Source organism: Aotus nancymaae, unplaced genomic scaffold (assembly GCF_030222135.1).
Source record: "Aotus nancymaae isolate 86718 unplaced genomic scaffold, 86718_ANA_hifiasm-v0.15.2.pri h1tg000021l, whole genome shotgun sequence".
NCBI lineage: Eukaryota > Metazoa > Chordata > Mammalia > Primates > Aotidae > Aotus > Aotus nancymaae.
The window spans coordinates 12607478-12628322 of record NW_026988433.1 but is presented as its reverse complement, the minus strand read 5'-3'; the positions used below and the strand labels follow the sequence as shown (position 1 = coordinate 12628322).

At 46.0% G+C, this 20845-nt stretch overlaps 2 protein-coding genes across 2 annotated transcripts; one reads left to right on the top strand and one right to left on the bottom strand.

Annotated features, from left to right (window-relative positions):
• Positions 1-12: 12 nt before the first annotated feature.
• GATC (glutamyl-tRNA amidotransferase subunit C) lies at positions 13-11142 on the top strand. The gene is made up of 4 exons (XM_012468960.2): positions 13-104; positions 227-399; positions 8545-8648; positions 10378-11142. Exons 1-4 carry the CDS (start codon positions 24-26, stop codon positions 10428-10430), a joined length of 411 nt encoding a protein of 136 aa, XP_012324383.1. The 5' UTR covers positions 13-23; the 3' UTR covers positions 10431-11142.
• Positions 11143-12004: 862 nt separating this feature from the next.
• SRSF9 (serine and arginine rich splicing factor 9) lies at positions 12005-20499 on the bottom strand. Its single transcript, XM_012468959.3, has 4 exons — positions 20164-20499; positions 16047-16207; positions 14370-14542; positions 12005-12493 (listed from the first exon to the last, which is right to left on the bottom strand). The coding sequence occupies exons 1-4, from the start codon at positions 20349-20351 to the stop codon at positions 12350-12352; spliced, it is 666 nt and encodes a 221-aa protein (XP_012324382.3). The 5' UTR covers positions 20352-20499; the 3' UTR covers positions 12005-12349.
• Positions 20500-20845: the final 346 nt, after the last annotated feature.

Sequence of the window (20845 nt, the reverse complement as noted above, 5' to 3'; positions counted from 1 at the left end):
TACGGGGGCCACGGAAGGAAGAAATGTGGGCGCGGGCGTTGTGGCTGGGCCTTCGGGCCCCGCTGGGCGGGCCCCGGTGCTTCACCTCCAAGACAGATCCTCAGGTAAAGGCCGGGGCCATCTAGGCGGGTGGCGAAGCAAACCGGGAAGCGCTCCGGAGCGTCGGTGACTCACATTCACCGGGTTCCGCCGGTGACCCACACTCCCCGCCTCATTCCTCTTCCAGGGCAGTGGCCGAATCACGGCCGAGGTGATCGAGCACCTGGAGCGTCTAGCACTTGTGGACTTCGGCAGCCGGGAGGCAGTAGCGCGGCTGGAAAAAGCCATCGCCTTCGCCGACCTGCTACGCGCCGTGGACACTGACGGGGTGGAGCCCATGGAGTCGGTCCTGGAGGACAGGTAAACTTGCGGCTGCAGCCTCGAAACCTTGACTGTGGCCAGTTCGCAGCCATTTATCTTTATTTATTTATTTTTGAGAAGGAGATTCGCTCTGTTGCCCAGGCTGCAGTGCAATGGCGCGATCTTGGCACACTGCAGTCTCTGCCTCCAGGATTCAAGCGATTCTCCTGTCAGCCTTCCGAGTCGCTGGGATTATAGGTGTGCACCACCTCCCGGCTCATTTTGTATTTTTAGTAGAGACGGGGTTTCTCCATATTGGTCAGGCTGGTCTCGAACTCCCGACCTCAGGTGAGCCACCCGTGTCAGCCTCCCAAAGTGCTGGCATTACAGGCGTGAGCCACCGCGCCCGGCTTGCAGCTGTTTAATGTGGCAGTTAGCGAACCATTTTCCAGGGGTGAAAGAGCGTTGGCGAGATTCAGGAACTTGCCCACTCTCACCCCGCGAGTCAGTGACTTTCCTCTTCCCCGTGTTCATTACGGATGCTCTCGCTCGTGTCCTCCTAGCTAAGCAGAAACAAAACCCCATCGCCTTTGAGGCCCTACTCTATGCATAGAGTCCCTGCCTACTCACTCGAAGGTACTGCTTTTATCAGTACCCTCCTTGGCTTCCTTGACTGCTTCTCCAGAAAGAGAAGTTCTTTCCCTCTCTAGATCTTTGCACTTGCCTTTCGTTTTTTTCCTGCCTCTCGGTATTTGCATGGCTGTCACCCTCTTGGCATAGGTTTCAGCTTATCTTCTTGGAAAGGGCTCTCCTAACCACTCCAAATCCCTTCTTCCCTTGTAGTCAGTAACTCTTATCCTGTTGAGTTTTTTCCTGACGTTTTAATGGACTTTTGTTCATTTCTTGCCTCTTTTATTACAATGTGAACTCATTATCTTATTTGGTTACTGTTGTATTCCTGCCTTGAATTTTTTTTTTAATTGTTTTCGAGACAGAGTCTCACTCTGTCACCCAGGTTAGAGTACAGTAGCATGATCTCATTGCAGCCTCTGTCTCCCAGGATCAAGAGATCCTCCCACCTCAGCCTCCCAAGTATAGGCCCATAGTCATGTACCACCAGGCCAAGCTAATTTTTTGGTTTTGGTAGAGACAGGATTTTGCCATGTTGTCCAGGCTTGTCTTGACTCTTGAGCAAAGGCGACCCACTCACCTCAGCCTCCCAAAGTGCTGGGATTTACAAGCATGAGTCACAGTGCCTGGCCCAGTGTTTGATTCTTTCAGATCCTTTCTCCACTTTACAATTTTCTTTTTTGTTTGGGACAGGGTCTCGCTGTGTTGCCCAGGCTGGTCTCAAACTTCTGGACTCGACATCCTCTTGTCTCAGCCTCCCAAGTAGCTGGGACCATAGGTGCACACCACTACACCTGGCTAATTCTTAAATTTTTGTAGAAATAGGGCCTTGCTACGTTACCCAGTCTGGTCTCAAACTCCTGGTCTCAAGCATCCTCCTGCCTCAGCCTCCCACTTCCTCAAGAAAGTTTTTTTTTTTTTGAGTTGGAGTCCCGCCTGTTGCCCAGGCTGCAGTGCAGTGACATGATCTCAACTCAGTGCAACCTCTACCCTCCAGGTTCAAGCGATTGTTGTGCCTCAGCCTTCTGAGTAGCAGGGATTACAGGCATCCACCACCACACCCAGCTACTTTTTGTATTTTTAGTAGAGATGGGGTTTCACCATGTTGACCAGGCTGGTCTTGAACTCCTGGTCTCAAGTGATCTACCCATCTTGGCCTCCCAACGTGCTGGGATTATAGGCGTGAAGTTTATTTGCTGGCCAAAAAAACTTCTTTAATACTTACGTTCTCTACCTGTGGCTCTCATGGTATCCAAAAGGGCTGATATTTACATATATTTACACATCTATTTAAGGGATGTATTGAGTCTCTGCCCCTCTCCTGCTCACCTACTTTCCAGAGCATGTCTGTTTTTGCTCATCATGTTTTCAGTGGTTGGCACTGAGTATTTGGTAAATGTTTTTTTTCTTGAGATGGAGTCTCACTCTGCTGCCCAGGCTGGAGTGCAGTGGTACCATCTCAGCTCACTGCAGCCTTCACCTCCCCAGTTCAAGCAATTCTCCTGTCTCAGCCTCCCAAGTAGCTGGGACTACAGGTGCCCACCACCATACCCAGCTAATTTTTGTATTTTTAGTAGAGATGAGGTTTCACCATGTTGGCCAGTCTGGTCTCAAACTCCTGACCACAGGTGAGCCACCCACCGTGGCCTCCCAAAGTGACGGGATTACAGGCATGAGCTACCACACCTATCCACTGTTCTTTATTAATAGCTCTAGGAAAGGAGGGACTAGAAGCACAGAGTTGTCAGAATTTCCCAAGTAATTTAAAGGGTAAATATAAAGAAATAAAACTATTATTAATAAGGGAAGAGGTCGTGAAAAAAGATGACGAGGAATCTGGATCTAGTAGCTAGCATCTGAACCTGGTATTCAGTGATCTGTACTGTTTTTCATAAATTTGGAAACCAGTTTAGGTTAATGATTCCCATTAATCATTTTAACTTGACATTTGTAGGACTTTAATGTTTTGAAAACACTAACAGAATCCAGTAAAGTGAAGACAAGTATTAAACCTTTTTTTTTTTTTTGGCAGTTTTTATAACTTTATTGATGTATTTGATGATCAGCAAGTTAGTTCACATCCACACTGTAGATCTGTGAAAGTGATAACAAGTACATAGGTAACCAAAGTATAGAGCTTGTTTGGTGAATTTCCATTATTACTATGTTTTCTGGACCACCCACTGCACATGGATACAGTATGGACATTCCTTACTACTTTGGCCAGACAGCGTTGTTGAGTCTGGTATCAATGTACGTATCTGGAGTTTTCCACCTCCTTCGTGGCAAATTTCCCATTTCTTTAAGAGCCTGGGGGGCATCCTGCTTGAAGTCCACTCAGTAGATATGCTTAGGAATGTTGATGGTGTCCTCTTGGGTCACCACCTAGTTCATGGCAAAATGGCCATTATCCTTCTCACCATCCTTCTTTGCAGGGTCCCAAGTTGCTTAAATGGTTTTAGGTAGTAGCCATCTTAGCTATAAAAGCCCTGACTTGGCCAGGCATGATGGCTCATGCCTGTAATCTCAGCACTTTGAGAGGCTGAGCTGGGCAGATCACTTGAGGTTAGGAGTTTGAGACCAGCCTGGCCAAGATGCCGAAACCATGTCTCTACTAAAAATTACAAAAATTAGTAGGGCACATGGTGGCATGTGCCTATGGTCCCAGCTACTCTGAAGGCTGAAGCAGGAGAATCGCTTGAACCCAGGAGGCAGAGGTTGCAGTGAGCCGAGACAGCGCCACTGCACTCTCCAGCCTGGGCAACAGAGCGAGACTTGGTCTCCAAAAAAAAGAAAAAAAAAGCCCTGACTGGTTAATAGAAATCTCTTTGCACACTAATAACATGTCATTTGGACATGTCATTTGGTTTGAGCTAAAAACATTAGTGTGCTTACATGACAGGCTCGGTTTTTACATACAGTCCTAGAAGGTCAATACAAGTTATCTATTTTATAGATGGGAAAAACTGAGGTTCAGAAAGGTTATGTAATGTGCCCAGAGTTTCACAGTAATAAATGGAGGATTTGGAACTCAGAGCTTCTGCTCCCAAATACTGCTCTAAGATATGCTAGCTAAAGTCAGTTCCTAGGAACTTTATTCTCTTTCATCTGAAATCCAGAGAATGAGTTGACAGCAACTCTGATTACAACCAAATACTTAAATGTTCCATGTCCCTCAGAGTCTTATTTGAACTAAAAACTTCAAACTCTTGGGCTCAAGCCATCCTCCTGCCTCAGCCTCCCAAGTAGCTGGGACTAGAGGTATGTACCACAATGCCCAGCTAAGGTGTTTATTTATTTATTTTTTTTAATAAACAGAGAGTCTTGCTGTGTTGCCGAGGGGGTCTTGAACTCCTGGACTCAAGGGATCCTTCTGCCTCAGCCTCCCAAAGTGTTGGGATTATAGGCATGAGCCATCATGCCTGGCCTGAACCCAGACCTTTTTTTTCCAAGACAGGGTCTCATTCTGTCACCCAGGCTGCAGTGCAGTGGTACAATCTCAGCTCACTGCAGCCTCCATCTCTTGAACTCAAACAATCCTCCCACCTCAGCCTCCCAAGTAGCTGGGACTACAGGCACACGCCACCACCCCTGGCTAACTTTTTTTTATTTTTAGGGGAAATGGGGTTTCACCATATTTCCTAGGCTGGTTTCAAACTCCTGGGCTCAAGCAGTCCACCCGCTTCAGCCTCCCTAAGTGTTGGGATTATAGATGTTAGCCACCTTGCCTGGCCCAGAACTTTTTAACCAAGGGTTACCTCTGGTTTAATTATAATTTTTATTCCAGTCTGCATCAAACTAGAAATAAACTAGGAGAAAAAGAAAAGGCTTTTAGATGGAAGTAGAAGGGTCCGTAAGAATCTATTCTATTCCTAGGCCAGGCGCGGTGGCTCACGCCTATAATCCTAGCACTTTGGGAGGCCAAGGCAGGTGGATCACGAGTCAAGAGATCGAGACCATCCTGGTCAACATGGTGAAACCCCGTCTCTACTAAAAATACAAAAATTAGCTGGGCATGGTGGCACATGCCTGTAGTCCCAGCTACTCAGGAGGGTGAGGCAGGAGAATTGCTTGAACCCAGGAGGTGGAGGCTGCAGTGAGCTGAGATTGCACCATTGCACTCCAGCCTGGGTAACGAGCGAAACTCCATCTCAAAAAAAAAAAAAAAAGGAATTTATTCCTTCCAGCCAGATACCAGGGAAGAGGCTCAAGGAAACAAAAGCACTGGGAAAACTGTCCCATCAGTCAGTCCAAGGCCTGACAGGATCACAAATGGAGCCACTTTATCCTCCCTGATGCCACAGCACTTCCCAATGCCATTGCAGCAGCATTTCCCACAGTTACTTAAGTTAGTGTTCATGAGTTTTAGTCAGCAGGGACTTCTAGTTTACAGCTGAAGTCTTTCTCAACCAGGGTTCCTCACTCAAACCAGAACACAAAATTTCAAGTGACTTTTGTTCAGTTCTCCTAAGGACAGTACATGACAAATGTTAGCCCAAACACATAGGAGAGAAGTTAATTATCATCAGAATGGGTGTCTTGGGGTATGTGGGCTAACTTACCTTACAGAACACTGATTAGGAAAGATAGGAAGTGAGGTAGAAGCTTAGTCAATCAGCAGTTGATCTGAAGAGCTCATCTGGTCCTGTTTGGTGTTTTATACAATTCTGAGGTCCAAGAAAGTGAAGCAGCTCACCAAGTGAGGGATATGCTTGCTGTACCACTGTCAGAGACTATGGGTTCAGTAGCCCATAATTAAGAAAATAAAGCTGGGCATGGTGGTACACACCTATACTCCCAGCTACTTGGGAAGCTGAGGCAAGAGGATCACTTGAGCCCAGAAGTTTGAGACCAGCCTAGGCAACACAGCAAGACCATGTCTCAAAAAATAAAAATAAAAAGACGACGACCCCAGAAGACATGGGTCTATTTTAGGAACAACTCCATCATAACCAGTAACTAAATGGAAATATGTGGTAAATAAAGGGGTGAATTTTGTTTTCCCGGAAATTCCACTTATGCAGGAAACTTGATTACCAAACTTGATTACTTGATGAGTAAATAAATTAGTTGCTATTAGATGTACTCTTGGGGAAGCAGTAGCATTTAACCGCCTGTTGGCAGTAGTAGAGTCTTCTCAAAACCTTCAGATGCTAGGCAGGTAACGCCTGGTCACAAGCGCAGACTTTGAATGAGTGGTGAGGACTGAGGTATACTGGGGTGCACTAAGGCTTTCTGAAAGGAGCAGGTGCCACTCAGACCCCTCTCTTACTGCTGTGAGTGCAGGCTCAGCATTATCAGATCTTGTTTTTTAGTATCATTTCATCCCAGAAATCCTATGAGGCATCTGACAAACAAGGAAACTGAAATATGGGATTATTAGCATTGGGATCTGAATTGAGCTCTGACTCAAGAGCCTAACCTCTTAGTCATTTTTTAATACTGTCCAACAGAAAATATAAACTCCAGAAAGTCCAGGGGTAAACTGAATGGTATAATTTTTACTTTTGTTCTCCCAAATTTTCTTAATGCGCAGTCCTTGTGTTATTACCAAAAAAAAGCCGGTGTGACTCTTGTGTGTGTGAGAGACACTATCTCACTCTGCCACCCAGGTTGGAGTGCAGTGGTACAATCTCTACTCACTACAACTTCTGCTTCCCATGAAGCAGAGAATCGTTCAAGTGATTCTCGTGCCTCAGCGTCCCAAGTAACTGGGATTATAGGTATGCACCATCACGCCTGGCTAACTTTTGTATTTTTAGTAGAGACAGGGTTTCACCATATTGGATGGTCTCAAACTCCTGACCTCAGGTGATCCACCTGCCTCAGCCTCCCAAACTGCTGGGATTACATGCGGGAGCCACCACACCTGGCCTTTTTTTTTTCTTAAACAAGAAATTTAATGTCTGAAAAGATCATACTCGTTCAAGGCCACAGTTAAGAACGTGCCAGATCCTATAATAGACTTCTAGTATTCGTACCATGAATAAATATTTGTGTTTTCTTTGGGCTGGGTGCGACACACACATACAAAAAAAAAAAAAAAAACTAGTCCTTTTCTAAAAGAATCTTATTGTGACAACTTTGTTCTTATGTGCAGCCTTAGCCCAGATGTTCCTGTCACATCTTTGTCCCTCTATGACATGACTCAAACGCCATTAGGCTCTGCCTTCAGTCTGTGCCCACTCAAAGCAGGAGCATGGCTACTACTGATTACCATATCAGTGATTTAACAGACTGCTTATTTTTTAGTCCAAGTATCTGGAAGCAAGCTTACACACTTTTGTACCTTGAAACAATAGTGAAGCCTCATGCATATGTTCAAGCTACTGTGTTTTTTTTTTTAAGATGGGGTTTCACCATGATGGCCAGGCTGGTCTTCAACTCCTGATTTCAGGTGATCCACCCACCTCAGCCTCCCAAAGTGCTAGGATTACAAGCGCTCAGTGAGCCACCGTGCCTGGCCCAAGCTCCTGTGTTTTTTACGAGTTTGCCATCTGAAGGCTTTAGTAAAGTCACTAGGACCCATAGAACACTGGGAGATTCTTGAGCTGTTTGTGGCACATCTTGCTCAAGGGCAAGCACTTTTACATCCACCAAAGTGGCTGTGGTGGAAAAAGCATTCATATTAAGGGTACCAGATTGGCCTCAGATTCCAGTTCTCTCACTTAGGAGCCAGTATCCTTAAGTAAGTCACTCTTGAGGCAAGTTTGCTGCCCCATCTCTGCTTAGGTTTCTAGCTTCATCTTCTACCCCAGGAGACCACACTCCAGCCTGCTAAACTCTGTGCCCCTCTCTGAATCTCTGGGCTCTCTTGCTTTGGGATTCATGCTGGTATACATGCCAGGAAGTCCATTTCTCATCCCTTCATCCCCCAATCCAGCTATTTCTTGCCCATCCTTGAGCAGTGACATCAGCTATTCTGAGGATGTGCTACTTACCCAGGCTCAACTAGGTACCCTTTCTATTCTTTGGCAGGCTGTGCTAACCTGTTAGATTTAAGAAATCTTTTGTTGGGGGGACGGGGTTTCACTCTTATTGCCCAGGCTGGAGCGCAATGGCTCGATCTCGGCTCACCACAATCTCTGCCTCCCAGGTTCAAGCGATTCTTCTGGTTCAGCCTCCCGAGTAGCTGGGACTACAGACATGCACCACCACACACCTGGCTAATTTTGTCTTTTTAGTAGAGTCAGGGTTTTTCTCCATGTTGGTCAGGCTGGTCTCGAATTCCTAACCTCAGGTGACCTGCCCACTTTGGCCTCTGTTAGATTTAAAATATTGTTTTGTAATTGCCTTTACCTGTCCCCACCAAAAGGCAGTTGCCCGTATAATCATCCAAAACTACTTGTTTAAATCAATCCAGAGAAGTAACTAGCACTTACTTCACAGGGTTGTTGGGGCAATCTATAAACTGTAGGCTGCTGTTTGGTCTACTGTTGATCCGTTTCTCTATCTTTGAACAGTGCCTATTAACAAGAATATATGCTTCCTTGTTCTCTCCTCTTTGCCCCTCTCCATCATCCCCTAAAAGCCACATTCTCTGAGAGGGTAACCTTGAGCTTCTGGGTTTTGTAGATGTCTATACCTGAGATCCGACAATGTAGTAGAAGGCAACTGTGCTGATGAATTACTACAAAACTCCCATCGTGTCGTGGAGGAGTACTTTGTGGCCCCTCCAGGTATGTGCTGCCCAGGGTGGTTTAACAGGCAGTCTCACAGTGACCTTAGGAATGAAGCAGGAAGCCGGGCGTGGTGGCTCACGCCTGTAATCCTAGCACTTTGGGAGGCTAAGGTGGGTGGATCACCTGAGGTCAGGAGTTCAAGACCAGCCTGGCCATCGTGGTGAAACCCCATATTTAAAAAAATTAAAATTAAAACTAAAAATTAAAAAAAAAAAAAAAAACAAAAAAAACGAAGCAGGAACTGTGAGGACCAAAGATGCTATGTGAAAACACTTTGAAAAGGATAAAGTACATACAGATGGTGGCATTAAGGTGGCAGTAGAGTCCAGGCCAGGGTCATACTTACCTCTAGGAGGCAGTTAGTAACAGGAATGAGCAAAAGAAGATGTGGGGGGTGGGGTGGGGTTTACAGTAGGTGGAAATCTGGAGCTCAAGATCTCCCTCAAGGGGCAGCTGGCATTCACTGTTTCTCAAAGCCACAGTTAAGACCATGCCAGATCCTGTAATCAACTCCAACCTTCTAGTATTCGTACCATGAATAAATATTTGTTATGTCTAGCTTTGGGCTGGGTGTCACAAAAAAGAACCAGTCCTTTCCTAAAGGAATCTTATTGTGACAACTTAGTTATCACGTGCAGCCTTAGCGTAGATGTTGTCACATCTTTGCCCCTTTTTGACATCACTCAAACGTCATTAGGATCTGCCCTCAGTCTGTGCCCACTCAAAGCAGGAGGAGCGTGACTGCTACCATTTCAGTGGTGCCAGGCAAGAATGTAAGCCCATTTCTCCAGAGAACCTGGATACCTGGCATCTTGTGTGATATTTCTTAAATTTTAAGTGCTGGCAACCAATTCAAAATTAAAAAAATAAAATACGATCCAAGCCAAATAAAACATACCTGCAAGACAGGTGCAGTCTGTGAGCCACCAGTTTGCAACTGCTGGTGTAGAGATTTGCATCATCTACCTCACTGTAAATATTTTAAATAGAAGCTTTAAATTACTCTGGGCTGAGAGTAAAATCCAGAACCTTGGATAGGTTGACTGTTTTTATCTCCTCTGCGGGTAGGTGAGTATCAGAGCTGTTGTAGTACCCCTCTGGGCATTTGGGAGTGGGACTAACCAAAAGCAGTCAGGTAGACTGAAGTGCCAACTTACACTTCAGGACATCCCCGAGGGAGAATCATTCTGAGCAGACTCCACAGAAGACACTGGCCTTGGTCAGCTCAAGGTGCCAGTTAAAAGCAGGCTCTGGTTAAAGCAAGGATGGGAAAGAAAGCTAGAAAACTTGTGAGCTAAACTATTATTCATGCCTCCAATCCACTAAACCATTTGTTAACTGTGGAGAGAAAGGAGATTCTCCATCTCAGAGCCTGATAGTTGTGGCTTCAGCAGATGTAGCTATTGATCATACGTGCTATCACCTACACAGAACCTTACTTCAGATTTTGCTTCTTGGGACCACCTGAGTTCATGGTCATAGTCTTTTCTTCTACTCCTATCTGCATATTAGTGGCTAGTCAACCTGTCTACTCCTTACTGAAAAATGTGCATTAATTTGGCTTCACTTAGAACTGATTCTTCCAGATACTCCCAGTTAAGAAAACAGGATGGTAGCTGCACTTACTTCCATATTTTCCATGAGAAACTAAGTGACTAGTTAGCTCAATAAAGCCAGCTGGGCAGCAGGCTCAGCTATAACATTCTTTTTTGTTGTTTTCAAACAGGTAATATCCCTTTGCCAAAGCTGGATGAACAAGAGCCATTCCCACACAGCTGAGTAACTCATTCTGGAAAGGGGGTACTCTGAACACGTGGAAGCACAATGACAGTATTTTCTTACTGTGAACACTAATGTGCCTGCTTTTCTCAGTCACCTAAAAAAATGGATGATTAAGCATTTCTTAATAACAGACTCTTCTGAAGACAGAATTGGGAAAGATCTAGCCCAATGAGGTCTAGAGCCCAAAGATCTGTAACAGTGAGTTCCTGATGCTAACTGAAATGAAAGGAAAGCAAAAGTCAGCTTCCAAGGTATTCACTTAACAGGCCTGTTCAGTAAGGAAGACACTATTTATCTGCCTTTAACCCCAAAGGACGGAACCAACTGCATGAAAGTGAACTTTTCTATCTATGTAACTGGTAGACGGAGCATCTTGATCACTATGTGACAACCTTGGCTGTCCCTTTTAGTTGCCATTTGCATTGATTTGAGCAGGCCTATCTTGACCAAACATACCTGAATTTGTTCCTGGGCACCGACTTTGTTCCTAGAAAAGGGCTAACTTCCTACTAAGGTCTGAAGAGTGTTCAAAGTAGACTAGAGCTTGGGAATTCCTAACCTATAACTATCTGCCATCTTACAAAGTGATTATATGCAAAAGGGATACTAGTCATACCTAGTGTTTCTCTTTCTGAAAAGAGAACTTGTCCTAAAATTAGCCCTGGGACAAAGCACCCCCAAAATGATTATTAAATTGAGATGAGTCCAAGATGGTGGGTTTTTTTGTTTTAAAACACAGATACCAAGGATAAATGAAACCTATTTAGGGATAAAAGTGATAGAATCAGAGAGGGACTTTTTCCTCTAACCAAACTGCCAAAGTTGGTTTTGGCTAAGAAATTCCCAATGATATTTGCACTGCTGCTCATTTTTTAATTTTTCTGAGACAGGGTCTTGTTCTGATACCCAGGCTGGAGTGCAGTGGCATGATCATGGATCACTGCAGCCTCCAACTCCTGGGCTCAAGTGATTTTCCCACCTCAGCCTCCTAAGTAGCTGGGACTACAGATGTCCATCACCATGTCCAGTTAATTCTTTTAAGTAGATAAGGAGTCTTGCTATGTTGCCTATCTTATCTTGAACTCCTGGCCTCAAGGGATCCTCCGGCATGCCTTGGCCTTCCAAAGTGCTGGGATCACAGGCATTAGCCACCATGTGTATATTTTTTCCATTCCCTTCCTTTTTCTGCAATGCTTCTTTCTTAAGGCAGCTTAATTTACAAGCTTGGCCTCAAATTAAAAGAGAACCTGCTCTTGGAGTTGAAGTTCTCAAACCAACATCAGAGCAACTATCTATCCCCATATAAATAAAGTTATCTCCTTACTAACTGAGTACAAATTATGACTACAACTCAATGATTTAAAAAAAAAAATTTTTTTTATAATAATAGAGATGGGGTTTCACCATGTTGGCCAGGCTGGTCTCGAACTCCTGACCTTGTGATCCACCCACCTCGGCCTCCCAAAGTGCTGGGATTACAAGCGTGAGCCACCGCGCCCGGTCAATGATTTTTAAAATTAGTGTGCCTATTTGTTGAAATCTGTGAACTTAATCAAGGACAACCACACATGTCAATTACTAAACGTTTAAAATATATTTCTAAACAGAATGGGCCAACTCAGTAACAACAGTAACTGCTGATCTCCATAGCAGAGTAACCCACAAAGACAGAACTGATTTTTTTCCCATAATCGGGTGAAAAATATACAACTTGCTTCTGAACCAAAACCAGTTTCTGCAGTTTAAAATGTTTCACTGCTAATATGGCCCTGGTAGAAATTATGTAGTTTTTTTTCTTTAAAAAAAAAATTAAAAAAATTTCCTAAGACACTAAATGATCAATCTGGAATGTAGACTCTGAGCACAAAGCAGCTCAGTTAACCTAAAAAATAAAGAAAAAATTCCCATCACCTGTCTCAGTAGGGCCTGAAAGGAGAGAAGTAGTGTGGGGAACCCCTGCTTTGGTATGGAGAGTCACGGCCCCTTGACCCAGATCGAGACCGTGAGTAGCCATAGCTGGTGCTTCTCTCAGGATAAACTCGGATGTAGGAAGTTTCACCCTGAAATGCGAACAAAAACAGAGTAAAGGGAAAAAAATCAGAGCCAAAGAATAAGCAAACCAACATCTAACAATAATAGAGTAAAGGGAAAAAAATCAGAGCCAAAGAATAAGCAAACCAACATCTAACAGTAATAGTTAAGTATTGAGGACTTACTGTGTACTCTGTGCCTGGCATGAGGCTATCTCATCAAACCCTCATAACATTATGAGGTAGGTACTCTTACTATCCCATTTCAAGAATGAAGAAAATTAAGACTTCAGTTACAGCATTTACCCAAGGTAACACAAATAATAAATGCCAGCCTGACATGTTAATACTCAATTAGCTATTATAAACAATGTATCTGAATTACTGCCATTGACCCCCACCCCCCCACCAAGCTAAGAACTGGAAAGGATCTCAGGTCATATAATTTAATTCTCTGCCACTTCATATATGCATCTTCAGATGGGCATCTATGGAAGGTGCTACCTGTATTTATACCTTCCAGGTGTTAGGATCTCTGCTAGATGCTCTAGATGTTATCCTCTTGTTCTAGCTTCCTGGCAAGTCTTATGATGGTGCTTTTATGTGACCATTTTGCCTGTGAAGGAATCGAGGTTCCAAGAGTAGTTCAGTTCAGGTAAGGAATTAATAAGTAGCAGAGGAGTCATGTCCAGGCTGGCTTGTCTCCAAGCCCTCTGCCTTCAGCCACCATTCTCAGAAGATCCGAAGATCCCAAGGGGAAAGAAGCTAGATGCTTTTTCACCTTAGGTGAAAGTCAGTAATTGGAGTTACCCTTTCTGAGGCCCTGCTTTGCAGTATAACTGAGGATCAGGGGCTGTTCTGTTCCTGCTCCAAATTCAAGTCCTAGAGGACAGTCAGAGCAAAAGCACCATTAAACCATCCAAGGACCAACCTCTAAGCCAAAAACTATGGAATTATATGAATCCTCAGAAAAAGAAATGAACCCAGAGGTCAGTGTCCCCAGACATCCATAAATCCCATAGCAAGGCAGGACAGGATAACAACAACAACAACAAAAAACAATGTCCAATTGGTAGTCTGGTATCTGGTCTCAATGGTACCAAAGAGATAGTCACCACTTGAATCAAACTGAGATCCAAAACAGCAGCTGCTTTCCTACAAGGAAGGACATCAAGAACCACTGGGTCTCAAGGGTAAGGTAATCAACAACAAGAAAATGTCATGGTTGAGCCTAGCACAGTGGTGCTTGCCTGCAGTCCCAAGTACTGGAGGAGGTGGGAGGACTACTTGGGCCCAGGAGTTCAAGGTCACCCTGGGCAATCAATATAATGAGACTCTGTCTCTAAAATCAAAAACTAGAGAAATATAAAAATTACAAAATTAAAAAAGAAAATGTCATGACAGCTCAGGTTTCAGAGAGGATCCTGTACTACTCTGGGAAAGGAAAAGTGAAGTGACAGCTCAGCCCTGACAGCGGGACCTAGAAGGGCTGAGATGAGGAGGCTGGTCTGTAGAGCCCATCCTAGACCAACAGGCGGGGCACTTGGGTCCACAGAGGGATACTGCTGTTTAAGCTGGTTGGGAATGGGGTGATACCACAAAATGACTCTCCACATTAAGACGATTGCACTAGTATTCTCTCCAGGTTACAAATACCATGACCAAACTGTGTCATGTGATACCAATAGACAGAATAAAGCATATTTTTTAAAAAACATAACATGAATGAACACTTCTCTAAGCTATGACCCTGAAGGACTTAGGCACAGCAAATTCCATGGCTTTGTCCACTTAAGATCTTTCATGGTACTGTCAGGTCACCAACTGGCATGGCCTGTTGCTACCTCTGCTAGGTCAGGTGAGTGGAATGATTTGAGTACAAGCTCAACAGAAGGCAAGGACTTACCTCATGAGAGCGGAATTTGGTGTCATCCAGTTTACGCAGGGCATATTCCATGTCTTCTTTTCTGAGATACTCAACCATCCCCACTCCATCCTTCTGCACATCGGCATAACAGACATCCCCAGCTTCTCGCATGTGATCCTTCAGGTCCTGCCAGCTGCCTGATGGAGGAAGTCCTAGGCATGGAGAACATAAGAAAGCCCACATCCTTCAGCTATGTTAACTGCCCTGTTAAGAGCCAGCACTGCCTACGGTCCCTTCTGCATGATCACTAGGATCCCCAAATCATAAACCTTGATAAGTGACATGAAATCAGAAAAGAGCACCGAAGTACGTGTGGTAAATAAACCACCCTGAGAAGCTGGTTTTAAGTCCATCTTCCAGAGACCAGGCCTTTTCAACATAGCAAGAAGTCCATCCCATGACAGGTTTAGTATCTCTGAGAATTCATAGCCTCTTTGTTCTTTATAATCAATGCCAAACTCCTACTACTTTGAGTTCCAATTTTTTTCCATATGAAATTTAACAGTACCAATTATTTATTGCCTGACAAGAGTTTCACAGGACATGAAAATTTTGAAACCAGACAACGAAATAACCAAAGAGTAGCTGAAGGTAACAACACAGCAACAACAAAACTAAAGTTTTCTTATAGGTGTGAGTGACAAACTATACAAAGTACCTCTTAAGAGATCACCAACATTCTTCAATACAGTAGGGGGAAGGTAAGACTCAGATGCTAAAACTAGTCGGGAGTCATACAACCCTACCTGAAGTCATGAAAGGGAAATGTGCTCCTGCTCTCAAAGGCTGTGTTTACCGCTCACAGCTCAGGACTGCAGTCATTTCCTAATAGTTTTCTAAGCAGGATTTCAGAGCAGCATGGAGAGAAAAAAAGATAATGTATGACATCCTGAAGGAGGGAATAGAGTTCTGGGGTTAAAAAATTACAAAGGGACACAAGATAGGCAGATACTGAGAGGATCACTCTTAAGCACACGGGAGTATGCTGTGATTGTGTGACATACACATCTTAAAAAGGTGCTAGGCTCCTTGATACATTTCACTTCACCAAGGCGCTAAAACTCCCATGCAATATGCAGAAGGCCCCAGGTCTTTCCAGTGTGTTAAAATGTTGAAGATACATAAACCTCCCAGTTTAGCATTTCATCACTTATAAACACTAGACAGAGAACAGTCTATACTTTCCAATAAAATCTCTAACACTCCGAGTTACAGGGTTTTAAAAAATATTTAATTCTAAAACCACCACAAAATTTGATTTTCTTCAGCATCCAAGGCTGGGTAAGTTGTTCAAATCTGGCTCCTGGAATGCCTTTCTACCAAGTCTGATGCCAAGTACATTCCAAAAGAAGAGTCTTTATAATTGTAGCTCAAGGGGTTTTGCCATCATCTTCCCTTCTCACCACTAGAAAACGCCTTTACAAGAAGTATGTTTATATTCTTCCAAGGCTGCACTCCCAGCGCAATTTCATGTGCAGGATACTTGCCTCGTTGGCAATCCAGGGCAGGGCTTCAGACTGGCACTGCACACAGGCTACTGAAAAGAAAGCCCACATGTCCCATGCACTGAAGAATAACAGCTATCATTTCTTGGAAGCCAGACTCTGTGTTAAGTATTTTACATGTATCATTTCATTCTGTTTGAAAGGAACATACCTGAAACAAGAACTCGGAAATCAGATCTTCTTGTAGGAGGCCCATTCCTCCCACCACGGGGCCACCCACCCCGACCTCCATAAGTCCTGGGGAACTCCACACGAAGCCGACACTGGCCATAATCATAACCATTCCTTCCATAAATTGCATCCTCTGCATCTCTGCAAAAAAAAAAAGTTTGGAGTTAGTGCTGTTCAGGAGGCCGAGTGACTTCCCAGTGAGAAGCACGAGTAGTAAGCATAAAAGGGAAACTGAGAGTGAAGGAAGAAAAACACAAATTAGGATCTTGATGCATTTCTGCTTTGGTTTAGAGATGTTTCATGATACTGGAATTAACCTTTATAGCTGTCACACAGTTTTATAGGTTTGAAATTATAATGAATGGTCAAATAGATTATTTATATAAGAGGACTAATTCAGAGAAAAAAGAATCAACTGCTGACAGATTGATTTTGCCAATAAACCACCAGTGTTTTTCTAACCTTGGTGAGCATTTTCTCAAAAAGCATACCACACACTAACCCCTTAATATTGTTCTAAAAGGCCTAGTGCCATAAAGTCTATGGAAAGAAAAAAGTAACCAGTTAGCCAGGTATGGTGGTGCACACCTGTAGTCCCAGCTACTCAGAAGGCTGAGATAGAAGTGCAGAGCCATGATCACACTACCATACTCCAGCCTGGGTGACAGAGACCCTGTCTCAAAAAAAAAAAAAAAAAAAAAAAAAGTAGCCAGTTGGATAGGAGAGTATTTGAGGGAAATAAATAAAGTAGCTGGGCTTGGTGTTTGAACCCAGTTCAAGGCCAGCCTGGGTAATACAGTGAGACCCTGTCTCATAAAAAAAAATGTGCCAGGTGCGGTGGCTCACACCTCTAATCCCAGCACTTTGGAGGCTGAGGCAGGCAGATCACCTCAGGTTCAGGAGTTTGAGACCAGCCTGACCAACATGGAGAAACCCCATCTCTACTAAAAATGCAAATTTAGCCAGGTGTGGTGGTGTATGCCTGTAATCCCAGCTACTCAGGAGGCTGAGGCAGGAGAATCGCTTGAACCTGGGAGGTGGAGGTTGCAGTGAGCCGAGATTGCGCCACTGCATACCAGCCTGGCGACAGAGCAACACTCCATCTGAAAAAAAATAAAAATAATAAGGCTCAAAAAACAAATGCAAATGAGTGTTTTGTGATGAATGTGGAAGGAACTTTTTTTTTTTGAAACAAGGTCTTGCTCTGTCACCAAGACTGAGTACAGTGGGCTAGAGCATAAGTCACTGCAGCTTGTAAGTCTTCGGCTCAAGCAATCCTCCCACCTCAGCCTCCTGAATAGGGCCAGCTAATCTTTGGATTTTTTTTTTGTAGAGACAGGTCTCCCTATATTGCCCAGCCTGGTCTTCAACTCCTGGGCTCAGGCAATCCTCCCACCTCAGCCTCCCAAAGTGCTAGGATTACAGGCATAGGACATTGCATCTGGCCTTGGAACTTCCTAAGTGTACTTTTTCAGCATGGTTTGGAGAACTATTTTGTCCAAAAAATACTCTCTGGATATAATTTTGCCAAAAGAGATAAATATTCAATAAAATTACTTTAAGTCTTTCCTAGGACTCTAGGAGAGTCAAGAATGCCACATTGATTCTCCAGTATTAGTTGGTAAAGTGTGACCTTGGAGCTTGGGTGGACAAGAGGAGCTGAATGTGCCAATGAAGGCATTGTTCAGTGTCACAGGCACATAATTATTTATAAGATTTTAGAACTAAAAGCAACAAGGACCACATCCAGTGCAACCTTGACTATGTAATATGCATATTAGGAGACACAGAAGTGCTAGGATGTCAGAGCAGACTTTGAATAAAAATTGGCCTGCATTCAGGCCCGGCACGGTGGCTCACACCTGTAATCCAGCACTTTGGGAGGCTGAGGCAGGCGGATCACTTGAAGTGAGGTGTCTGAGACCAGCCTGGGCAACATGGTGAAACCCCGTTTTCTCTAGTAAAAATACAAAAATTAGCTGGGCATGGCGGTGGGCACCTGTAATCCCAGCGACTCGGGAGACTGACGAACGAGAAAAGCTTGAACCCAGGAGGTGGAGGTTGCAGTGAGCCGAGATTGTACCACTGCACTCCAGCCTGGGCAACAAGAGCCAAACGCCGTCTCAAACAAAAATAAAATAAAATAACAAATCCCCTGATCCCTTACTAGTCGTGTGTGTGTGTGTGTGTGTGTGTGTGTGTGTGTGTGTGTGTTTTGAAACATCACGGCTCCCTGCAACCTCCACCTCCCAAGTTCAAGCAATTCTCCTGCCTCAACCTCCAGAGCAATTGGGACTAAGGTGTGCGCCACCACGTCCAGCTAATTTTTGTATTTTTAGTAGAGATGGGGTTTCACCATGTTGGCCAGGACAGTCTCTTCTCTTGACCTCATGATCCGCCTGCCTCGGCCTCCCAAAGTGCTGGGATTACAGATGTGAGCCACTGTGCCCTGCCACTAGCTGTTTTATCAATTAACTCTAAATCCTCAAGATCCTGATCTGTAAAATGTGGTTAACAGTAGCTACACCTCATAAATTGATTAAAAAAAAACCACACACACTAAATACAGGCTGGGTGAGTCCCTCACGCCCATAATCAGACAGGCAGATAACCTGAGCTCAGGAGTTTGAGACCAGCCTGGGCAATATGGTGAAACTTCCTATTTTATTAATCGAAAAAAATAAGAAGGAAAGAAAAAAACCTAAATACACACCATGGCACTCGACCCATAGCAACTGCTGAAAAACCACAATAGCACGGTTACCAAATAAGCGAGGCATAGCCTTCTCTGGCTAGGTGTAAAAATGCCCAGTTTCGGGTTTTTTTTTTTTTTTTTTTTTGAGACGGAGTTTCGCTCTTGTTACCCAGGCTGGAGTGCAATGGCGTGATCTCGGCTCACCGCAACCTCCGCCTCCTGGGTTCAGGCAATTCTCCTGCCTCAGCCTCCTGAGTAGCTGGGATTACAGGCACGCGCCACCGTGCCCAGATAATTTTTTGTATGTTTAGTAGAGACAGGGTTTCACCATGTTGACCAGGATGGTCTCGATCTCTTGACCTCGTGATCCACCCACCTCGGCCTCCCAAAGTGCTGGGATTACAGGCGTGAGCCACCGCGCCCGGCCCCCAGTTTCGGTTTTAAGGCAAATGACAAGATATTAGGAATGAGATGTCAGAGTCGACTCTTCAGCCATCAAAGCCTCGCGGTGCTTCCTGCTTGCCCCTCTTCAGTTGCTCTCCTTGCTATCAATACGTCCACCCCAGGTAGGCTGGACACCCTACGAACATTCCCTGTGTTCCCCGGGAACCGACGATGCTAGGAAAACAGGGAACGGGCTCTTATTTGGCCGGAGCGGAGTGACCAGTTCAGCGCCGCGGCTTCTAACCACTGCAACCACAGTTTTGAAAGTTCCTGGGCTTTTTCAGGCCAGACAGCTGACACTGTTTGCAAAATCACAAACACTCCTTCGAGCCGGGTTAGGAATCCAGAGTTTCCAAATCCCTGGAATCTTTAGCATCTCGCCCAGCCTCCCTCATTAAAAGAGGGAAGTGAAATCAGAGCCCCACTCTGGCTGTTTTAGAAGTTTACCCAAATCCCTGATCCCTTTACAAAGCCCGGGCCCTGGCCTCGCGGGGCGGGGCGCGCGGACGGCGAGCTGTTCCACCAGAAACCCCCCCACGACCTCCGGCGGCACCCGCGACCCTGCAGGCGGCGAGCTATGGCCGGGGGAGGGGCAGGCGGGAAGGGCGGAACGGCGACCCCCGCGCGGCCCCGGGGCTGCTTCCCCTCACGGTGCCGCCCCAGGCAGGAGGTGGACAGGGCTCATTGGGACCCCCCCGAGACCGGTTCAGGCGGGCTGGGGCCCTTGCTCAGCTGTTGGGTTTCTAAGCAAAATACTGGAATAATAAAAATAAAGGAAGTGACGACGGCGCGAAGGACGGCCCCGGCCTGCGAGAGGCGGCCTCATCCTCCACCCGTGAGGGGGCGCCGTGAGGGGTCTGCGCGGACGCGGGGGGAGGGGAGGCCGGGGGAGGGGAGAGCAGGGAAGGAGGGGGCCTCAGGCACGGAAGGCAGGCGGGCGGGCGCGCAGGGAACTCACCGGGGGTCCTCGAAGCGCACGAAGGCGAAGGGCACGAGGCCGTGCCGGTTCTTGAGCTCGATCTCGCGGATGCGGCCGTACTTGTAGAACAGGTCCTCCAGGTCCTTCTCGCGCACGTCGGTCGGAAGGTTCCCCACGTAGATGCGCCCGTCGCCCTCGCCGCCGCGCTCGTCCGCCCAGCCCGACATCCGCACCGCCCGACGCCGCGGGCCCGCCGCAGCCCACGTCGCCGCCGCCGCCGCCGCCGCCTCAGCACGGGTCCCCCCGCAGCGTCCCCGCGGGCTCTGAGGCGCTCAGCCGCACTGCATTGTGGGAACGCGGAGCGGAAGCGAAGGGGTCGGAAGAGGCAAAAGGAATCCTCTTAAAGGGGAGGCGGCTGCGACCATTGCGCGTGCGCGCAGCCTAGCGCCCCCTGGAGGTGCGAAGAGCCTTCAGGCGCTGATAGGGAGAGCGTGGAGCTGGGCCGTGTGGATGCCAGCCCCGAGCGCGTTTCACGCTCGGCTGAGAAGCTGGACAGGTGCCTTGGGTTCCCGCGCCTCCATTGCTCTGTGGCGCCGCCTACCTCACAGACTTGTGAGCACTCACTGAGGTGACCCGGGTATCGCCCAAGGCGTGCGGGGCACTGGAGAGCTGGAGTCTGGCGGAGACTGCAGGCTGATCCCGCAGTGCCGCATGGAGCCCC